Source organism: Otolemur garnettii, unplaced genomic scaffold, assembly GCF_000181295.1.
Source record: "Otolemur garnettii isolate 467f Iridium unplaced genomic scaffold, OtoGar3 scaffold00087, whole genome shotgun sequence".
NCBI classification, from domain to species: Eukaryota; Metazoa; Chordata; class Mammalia; order Primates; family Galagidae; genus Otolemur; species Otolemur garnettii.
In genome coordinates this window covers 5115316-5125096 of record NW_003852482.1, presented here as the reverse complement: position 1 = coordinate 5125096, position 9781 = coordinate 5115316, and the positions used below count along the sequence as shown (strand labels likewise).

General features: G+C 44.4%; 1 protein-coding gene across 1 annotated transcript in view; it reads right to left on the bottom strand.

Annotated features, from left to right (window-relative positions):
- Positions 1–8933, bottom strand: part of TTF1 (transcription termination factor 1) — a 28278-nt gene extending 19345 nt beyond the window's left edge. The window contains exons 1-4 of the mRNA XM_012808204.2: positions 8915–8933; positions 5520–6578; positions 2652–2878; positions 1171–1360 (exon numbers count right to left, since the gene is read on the bottom strand). Coding sequence (XP_012663658.1) covers positions 1171–1360; positions 2652–2878; positions 5520–6578; positions 8915–8922 — 1484 coding nt within the window. The 5' untranslated portion in view covers positions 8923–8933. The remainder of the gene's footprint in view (positions 1–1170; positions 1361–2651; positions 2879–5519; positions 6579–8914) is intronic.
- Between the last annotated feature and the right edge of the window lie 848 nt (positions 8934–9781).

The window sequence follows — 9781 nt, the reverse complement described above, 5'->3', positions numbered from 1 at the left end:
CCTTCTTGTTCTCCAGTCCATTTGTGCATTCTTTCCAAAAATCGGGACTTTTTTAAAACGCTGCGGGACGTGGGACAAATTTGAAAAGCGGGACTGTCCCACCAAAATTGGGACGTGTAGTCACCCTACCTTAAGTGTATGTGGCTGGCGCCTTAGCCGCTTGAGCCACAGGTGCCGAGCCAGGAAAGACCCTTTTAAGCAAAGTCATTTTAGCATAACTTGAATTAAGAGGAACAGAGTACTAAGGTGGAGACACAGGCTAAAGTTACTCATAAGAGAAACAAAAATCTTTCTAAACAGCTTTTCTCACTTTCCCTTTCTAAAGAAGAAATAATCCCAGCTGGACTCGGTGGCTCATGCCTGCGATCCCAGGGCTCTGGAAGGCCAACATGGGAGCTTCCTTTGAGCTCAGGGATTCAAAACCAGCCTGAGCAAGAGTGAGACCTGGTCTCTGCTAAAAACAGAAAAATTAGCTGGCATTTGTGGTGGACACCTATAGTCCCAGCTACTGAGGAGGTTGAGGCAGGAGGATCACTTGAGCCCAGGAGTGTGAGGTTGCTGTGAGCTATAATGCCATGGCACTATATAGCCTGGTGATAGAGTGAGAATCTGTCTCAAAAAAAAAAAAAAAAAATGATGAAGTAATCCCTCCACAGGGGCTCACTATCTCGTTTTCCTTTGTATGTTCAGGAGAACATCTAAGAAATGAACCTCTTTAAATTCAAGAGGTATTTTCTCTAAGCTTCCACATTCCTTCACACCTTCTAACTCCCAAGCAGCACTTCCAGCAGGAGGGTTCCAGCTACAGAGCACACACAGGGCTACCCCTGCAAGCCCTGGGGGACCAAGAGTGTGTAAGGAAGTGCCCTGTGCAGCAAACACAAAAAATAAAGACCAGGAAGAGAAACCAAAACTGTAATTATTGCCAGGTAGGAAAGACAGAAGCTGATTAATTTTTCACAAAGTCTACAAAAGAAGTATACTTGGGAGGCAGGACCACACTCCAAATCCCCGACAGCGTAGCTGGCAGCAAGGATGCCATTAGCCACAGCAGCAGTCAACATGCACGGCACACAAGGTAGGCAGGCCCTGCGCCAAACACTGACCACGAGTCATCCTGTTTAAGGCTGTGGAAGGCTCTGGATAGTCAAAGGGTGAATATTTCTAAACTTACCAATGTGCAGTCTAAATGAGTATTTCCTTTTTAAGTCAGTGATGGTAGATTTTTCCTCTGGGTATCTGTATGTGTACAGCAGCTTATCGGCACTCTCAATTCCTGTCAGGGCCAGAAAGTCTTGCACGTTTTTCTCTAACTGCTTATTTTCCTTGACAGAAAACTTGCCGAATTTAATAGTGACACCTAGGGTTGGGGGCGGGGGACGGGAGAGGGGAGAGAAAGTATGCACTGTCACCAAGAATAGCAGCTCCTGCTGGTTCCCAGGATGACCCTGTGCCACACAGGCAGCAGCCGCGCCCAGCACTTGGCATTCACTGGCTCTCTCCGCCCCACTGTTGGACTCAGCCTTCCCTTCTGAGAAAAGGTTCAGCCCAAACCACACTTCCATTCCTAATTTCTGTCCTGGCCATCCTATTCCAAAGTGATCTCTGCTTCATTAATCTCTTTTTAAAATAGTTTTCTTTTAAATACTAGTAAGTAACATTTATTCATAAAAAATTCAAACAGCATTGAAATGAAAGTTTAAAAGAAGCTCTGCTTTACTCGCTTGCTCCTGCCGTAAGACTCCTCTGGGGAGGGACTCTGACCAGACGGGCCAAGGCAGGGAGACTCACATGCATTTCCTGTGCATGGCCTGTGGAGGGTGACAAATGTCAGTGCACACTACATTCTCTTCCTGTTCATGACAAAAAGCACACAAGTTTCATCACATAGTGACTGTGCTGTATAGTACATATTTCTGCTCTTAGGTTTATTTTAAAAGTATCTTTTACAAAATACACACCATAAAATTTTAACACAACCTAACAAAAAAACAGAATTATATACTGTTGTATAATTGTGCTTGTGTGTGGTGTTTGTTTTTGTTCAATTTGTCTATTTTCTGAACTAATCTCTTCGACCTGATTAATTCCACAAGCTAAGACTCCTCTTTATGCTTCTGTAAATGACCAGCACTACTGGGGCTCTCACAGGAGATAAACTGTCATTTGTAGTACAGAGTACAGTTGATCTGTAGTACAGAGTACAGTTGGTAGTTTATTCTTAAGTCCACTAAGCTTTCTGGGAGGTTCTTATAACACCGAAATCAAGAAGACCAAGGCTGCTACAACCAGCTCACCCTCAAATTATTAATACTGTGGGGAAGGAAAACATACCTCATTAAAGATGACAATTTTAATTTGATTTAACTTTTACGTCCTTCTTGTTCCTTCTCTTCTTCCAGGATTGATTTTCTAGTCTGGGGATTGTCTGCTCCCTTCTGCCCCATTCTTCCTCGCCTCCTCTACCAGAAAAGGGCAAGAAGAGGAAAGGTAGTGCCCTTCACTTTGCTAACTTTACAACTCGGACAGCAATTCTGGTAGCTGAAGGATGCTTCTTGTAATCTATAAATTGGAATTACTCACAAAGAAAGCCAGGTGCTAGCTCTGAATACAGGAAAGTTCAACAGATACTAGGAATTCCACAAGCTCACCTTGTGCTTTAAATTCTTTAAATCGCCCCAAGTCATCCCGATACATCCGTTTAATCGTAGTGGCAGCCCTTTCCTTTATGTTAGGAATGAATTCTTGAAGCTGCTTCACAGCAGAATCCAAATCCACATCTGAATCACTTGCATCTCTCCAATCTTCAGATAAATGTTTTGTTTCAGAATCTTTAGCTGACTCTAAATTGTTTTCATCTTCATTTGTAGGTTCTAACCTAAAGGGGAAATGGTGTTGATAAACATTAACGTATCATTTGACCTAGTAACTTTTAAATGTTTCCTAAAATGACCCATTTAGGCTACTGAAGTGTTAAGCTAGATGGAACCTTAGAGTTGATTCAGTCCATGATTTCCAGATGCTTTACCATATCCTGGATATACTTCAGAGGCAGCCCGGAAGGTGTAGGTGAGGCCCTAACTCCTATTTTTACCAGTTATTATTTGCTTGTACTTAAAATATTGCTCGATTTTTTTTGTTTAACAAAAAGCAATAAGCTAAGCTCTTTTTCATCCCCACCAAGACTTAGTTCTTTTCCTGACCCTTCCAGTGAGTTAATAAATTTCATTGGCTAAGGGCTACTAGTTAATTAAATCAACATTCAGTGTTTACACAGTTACAGTTGTTTTGCTACAGTTGATGTTCTCATTTTTTCCTTTGCTTCGTTTTCTATGTATCTACCACTAATTCATCCCCAAACTCTCTGCCAGATGTCTACACCTCCTCTCAAGTGTATACAAACCTATCAGCTAAGCTCTCAGTCTGGCAACTGGAAAAACTGTATGCATTTTTCTATGAAAAGGACCAACAGCTATCAAAGGGCCTGTAGCTCAACAAAAGTTAAGCAGTGAAGTCCCAGAATATTCCTGACTCAGGACAAACGTTCTGCAAATGTTACGGATGAGATGGCACAGAAGATGATGAAAATGGGCCCATAGCTATTATCAATATCATGTAACATGGGGCCTGCTCACATTAACTTCTCTATGAAACCATTTTAAGGGGAGCGCCTGTGGCTTAGCGGGTAGGGTGCTGGCCCCATGTAATGGCAGGTTCAAACCTGACCCCAGCCAAACTGCAACAAAAAAGTAGCTGGGCATTGTGGCAGGCACCTGTGGTCCCAGCTACTTGGGAGGCTGAGGCAAGAGAATTGCCTAAGCCCAGGAGTGGGAGGTTGCTGTGAGTTGTGATGCCACAGCACTCTACCAAGGGCAATAAAGTGAGACTCTGTCTCTATAAAAAACAAACAAACAAACAAACAAAAACCATTTTAAGCCAAGACAACTTAGTGAATGTAAAAAAGCTTCTGAGTGAAAAGTGATGAGATAAAGTGATTTAAAAAAAAAAAAAATCAGCCAGGCTTGGTGGCCAATACCTGTAATCCTAGCACTTTGGGAGGCTGAGGCAGGAGGATTGAGACCAGCCTGGGCAATGTCATAATACCTCATCTCAACAAAATAAATAAATAAATTAGTTGAGCATGATGGCATGTACCTGGGAGGACCGCTAGAGTCCAGAAGTTTGAGGTTATAGTGAGTTATGATTGTGCCACTGCACTCTAGCCTGGGCAACAGAGCAAGACCCTCTGTCTTCAAAAAAAAAAAAGGCAGGGTGCAGGGGTTCATGCTTGTGAGCTTAGCACCCTAAAAGGCTGAGGCAAGAGGATTCCTTGAACTCTGGAGTTCAAGACAAGCCTTAGCAAGAGTGAGACCCAGTCTCTACCAAAAACAAAAATTAACCAGGCATTGTGGTGGGTGCCCAAAGTCCCAGCTACTTAGGAAGCAGAGTTTGAGGTTGCTGTGAGCTAAGACACCATAGCACTTTACCCAGGGCGACAGAGTAAGTACTTTGTCTCAAAAAAAAAAAACCCCAAAACAAAAAACTTTATATTTATTCACCATACAGTTACACTTAAATAATATTTATACAAATAAACCTATCCAAATTTCTTTTGTTAGTGAGAACCTGACTCAAGTTATTTTCTGCTCTGTAGAATTCTAAGTATTGTATTTCTTCTTCTTTTTTGAGACAGAGTCTATATCACCCTCAGTAGACTGCCATGGCATCACAGCTCACAGCAACCTCAAACTCTTGGGCATAAGCAATTCTCTTGCCTCAGCCTCCCAAGTAGCTGGGACTACAGGGACACACCACAATGCTTGGCTGTTTTTTTGTTGTTGTTGTAGTTGTCATTGCTGTTCAGCAGGCCTGGGCGGGGTTCAAACCTGCCAGCCCTGGTGTACGTAGCTGGCACCCTAATCACCGAGCTATGGGTGCTGAGCCTAAGTATAGTATTTCTAATCCTTCCTTCTATCACTATGCCCATAGACAAGCAAAGGTAATTTAGGGGTCTTAGAATGGCTTTTAAACTTACTCAGAGATTTCAGGGCTAGAGTAGTCTTAGTGAAAATCTAATGTGCCTTACTTTATACATGAAGAGATTAGTTAGCTGCCAAGTCTACATAGTTAGACATGTACCTCGGTGGGGTGCGGTGGCTCATGCCTGTAATCCTAACACTCTGGGAGGCTGAAGTGAGTGGAATGTTTGAGCTCAAGACTTCGAGACCAGCCTTAGCAAGAGTGAGACCCCATCTCTGCTAAAAAATAGAAAAACTGAGGCAAGAGGATCACCTAAGCCCAAGAGTTGGAGGTTGCTGTCATCTATGATGATGCCATGGCACTCTACCCAGGGCGACAGCTTGAGACTCTATCTCAAAAACAAACAAACAAAAAAACGCCATGTACCTTATTGTGTGTGTCTGGCTCTTTTTGATTTCTGCCATTTAATACATACATACTAAATACAGAGGCCACATGCAAAAGACACCCCCATCTGCTGGCACAGCGCCCCACATTACCTGCACACCTCTTCCACATGCCTGTCTGCTGAACAGGCCCGGGCTTTCTTCTTTTGTGGCCTGGGCTTCACCCTTTCTTCGATCAAGGCACCGCTACTTCCCAGTAAGTCAGAGGTTATGTTCTCAGAGTTCCTACTGAGCACAGAAAACTCCCCACTGGACGCCACAGCACTTTTGACAGAAGCGTGCTTCCTTTTCTTACCCTTTTTCTTTGCACTACTGGATTCTGTGACCCCTGTGAGGACATCGCTGCCTTCCACAGCGCCAACCTCACTGACCACTTGTGAGTCTGCAGAGTGTGCACTCACAAGATTCTCAGGCATGGCTGATGCCTCAAATTCCTGGTTACTGGATTTGGCCTTTTTTTTCTTTTTTTTCTTAGACTTGTTTTTATCAGCAGATATTGGTAGTTCCGTAATTTTGCCTTCTTGGCTCCCAGAAGGCCAGGATTCTTGCTCACGCAATTCCAGCTGGGGCAGGGTGACACTTGTATGCTGGCTTTCCTGTAGGGCAGTGCAGGAGGCAACTTCCCTCTGACGGTTTTTAGACTTTTTCTTCCTAACTTTATAGTGCAGTTCTTCTGATTTGTTTTTATGTGACTTAGCAACTACATGCATCTTGTCTGCTTTCGGCTGTTTTGTCGACCTTTGTTTCACGTTCTTACCAACATCAACAGCATAATCACCCTTTTTAGAATTCTTTGGCATGTTCTCGATGTTTTCTTTATCCACATGGACACATGTAACACCTGTCTCCTTGTCTACCCCCAAAGCACTAGTTCTTTTCTTTTTCTTCTTTTTGTGTGTAGAAGTGGCCCTTTCAGTCTCATCACAGAGTTTTGACTTTTTCAAAGGAGAAGAAACCAGATGTTGGAAATCTTTTCTCTTCTTTTTACTCTTAGTTATTTGAGGCTGATCACTTATCAGGGAGGAGTCTCTGAAACTTTCATGGGAATGTTTCTGATGTCTTTCCTTATGTACACAATGCTTCTTTTTCTTTTTCTTGTCAAAAACTGGAGTATGGATTTCAAATCTGCTCGATTCTCCTTCCATTTTATTCCTGTAGGGAAATGTGACAACAATGGTTTGTTTTACATTTTAAACATAGCCTTGGGGGAAATCGTAGCAAAATGAAATTGTATGACAAATGACAAGCCTGTAGTCACGATTACAAATTTTCTAATCTAAATGCACAGAAGGCTCACTAATTCTCCGTCTGGCCTGCTGCCTTTACAACATGGGAAAGAGCAGCAACAGAGAACACCAGTGCTCCATCAGGTATCTGCCCCCTCATCTGTGACCTCAGCTTTCCAACTCTGTGCTTCAGCCACACATGGCTCTCCCTGGAATACTCTTCTTCACTGCCTTCTCACACTCCCTGCTTCCTGCCACCTGCCATCCTGAAGAGCCTGGCTTGAAGATTACTTCTTCAAGAGAGCTTTCTCTGATCCCTTGGGTTTGTCCTGTTCCCTAAATAATATGCTTTTACATTAAAAAATATATATATACACATACACACACACATACACATATAAATTTAGCATCCAACAAGAGTGAAAATTCTTCAATACATTGGAATTAATTTTCTAAGTCGCTAATGTTAATACATATAGGGCATAAGAACAGAGATGCACTTTACCAAAGAGATGGCTAAAAACACAATTTTCCAAACTTGTCTTATTCCCCTCTTTGCTCTGTATTACTGCTACAGGTTCAACATTTTAGATTTTATTTATCCTTAAGAAAGTAATATATTTATATGGTACAAAAATTGAAATAATCCATTCATATTTCCTCTCCTTTCTTATGCAGCAGGTAGCATTTGTATATTCTGATCTGCATTTGCAATTTAACAGTAGATGCTGGAGATGCCTCTGTATTGCTGGTCTTTTAAGCCTGAATGGTAAGCACATTTTACTCTCATACACATTAGACAAGAGATGCTATCCCTCAAATCTAAGACACCTGTCTGCATCTGCCACATCCTCTCTTTCCCTCTTGCTGCAACAAAGGCAGTGCCCTTTCTCCTCTCATAGGCCACTTCCTTCATGCATGCGCTGAATCCGCACCCCCTCCCGCTTTCTCAGACAGACTATGATCTATGGCATATCCCATCTCTCTTCCAGCCTCTCCTTTCTAGCAACATTCTAATAGTCTTTAATCTCCTCTTCTTCAAGAAATGGGGTCTTACTGTCATCCAAAGTGGAATGCAGTGGCCTGGCTGTAGCTCACTGCAACTGTGAATCCCTGGGCTCCCTTCCACCTCAGCTTCCTGAGTAAGTTAGAACTATAGGCATGAGCCCCCATGACTGGCTAATTTGGGGGGGGGGGTTAGACAGAGGGTCTGGGGGTATTGCAATGCTGCCCAGGCTGATCTAGAGCTTCTGGCCTCAAGCAATCCGTTGGCCTCCCAAAGTGCTTGGATTACAGGCGTGGGGCACTGTGTCTTCTGACTTAAAAAAAAAAAAAAAGAAACCATTCTCAAATGCAAAGTCCCATGCTATTCTCTTTCCTTCCCTTTGCAGCAATATTTCTTGGTAGAGAAATCGTTCTATTTCTTCACCTTCCATCCACTTCTTAACCTACATCCTTGTAGTTTCCACCCACACTTCACTCTAACTGCTCCACTTAAGAGTGTCTATGACCTTCAAGCTACTGAAGTGAACGGACACGTTTCATGCCTATCTTTTAGGACTTGTTAGTAACAACGGACAAGAGCAGACCATTCCTACAATCTTCTATCTTCCAACAGTTCTTTCCTTTCTTGTAACTCATCTGAGCACCTCCCCTAGTCGCCTACAACCTTGTAAATACATAGTCATTGCCTGATAAAAACTTTTTATGGTTCCGTCCTTACTCTTAAGATAAAGTCAAAATCCTTACACACACACACACACACACACACACGACTTTTCATCTCTTCACTGTCTAGTCTGTCGGTGGCCACCTCTCATTTCTCTGTTTCAGACACCCTGCTTTCTTTCAGTTCCCAGAACACACCATGTTCCTTTACATCTCAGGGCAAAAGCAGCTCCTTTGGCCAGAAAGGCTCTGACCTGTACTTTTCTGCCCTTTAGCTATCTAAGTATGAAAGTCACTTTCGCACCCGCCTCGCTCCAAGCGGCTCCTCGGCGCTCCGCAGCACCCAGCACTCGGAGACGCGTCGGAGCACACGCCCTCCGCCCGGCCCCGACCCGCTCACCGCCTTCGGGGTGCGGGAGAGACCCTGCTCTGCTCCGGGCGGGAGCTGAGCGGGAAGGAACCCGCCAGGTGTGGACTCGGGACCACAGACCCAAGTCTCATTCCCCGACGTGAGGCCCGGAGCGGCAGCGACCGCAACGCTCGAGACAGACTCCTGGAAGGTAACGACAGCCGCCACCCACCGCTCGACTTTACCTGAGCATTTTAAAGAGCAGAAACAGCTAACAAGCGCGTCCAACTTACCTTCCGAAACTGGCGCCGCCTCACTTCCAACCCGGAAGTGCTGCTGGTGTGGCCGCGGAAGTTGCGTCACTTCCGGCCTCCCCGGCGGCGTCATGCTGCCATGGCAATACGGCCGCCTCCTGGTGCTTGCAGCTAGCCGGATTACTTTGCCCATTTTGTTTCTGGGGTCTTTGGCGGTGGGGTGGGGTTGAACGTGCGGCGTACTAATTTTTCTATGCATTTAGTGTCTTCAGGGTTTTGCTGAGCTCCATCTATGGTCCAGGAATGAACAATCCAGGAAGGCAAATAATCAAGATAATTTCAGACTACCCTATAAGGAAAATAGAATAGGGTAACGTGACAGAGATTGATGGGGACGGAGGGTGCTACTTCAGATGTAAGGAAAGGCTCTTTGAGGAGTGTCGTATGAGCTGAGGCCTAAATGAAAACGACAAGTAAAAATATAGGGGGAAGGGCAAGTGCAAGAGTCCTGAACTTATTTGCTGGAGGAACTGAAAGAAGGCCAGAGCAGCTGGAGCACAGTGAATGAAGGGAGAGTGGTGGGAGATGAAGGCAGATGTGGGCAGGGGCTAATTGGAGCCAAGTTTGATGGACCTGAAGCTTGGTCGAAGTCTTGAAAGGGTAAAGCTAGAAGGAGCTTTGGAGATCTGTCCCAGTCCTCCCATTTCAATAGTCCTGAAGAGACTTAGCTTATAATTAACAGTGAAATTTGGCTGGGGCCGGTGGCTCATGCCTGTAATCCCAGCACTTGGGAGGTCGAGGCGGGTGGAATTGCCTGAGCTCACAGGTTCCAGACTAAAACATAGCCGGGCGTCGTGG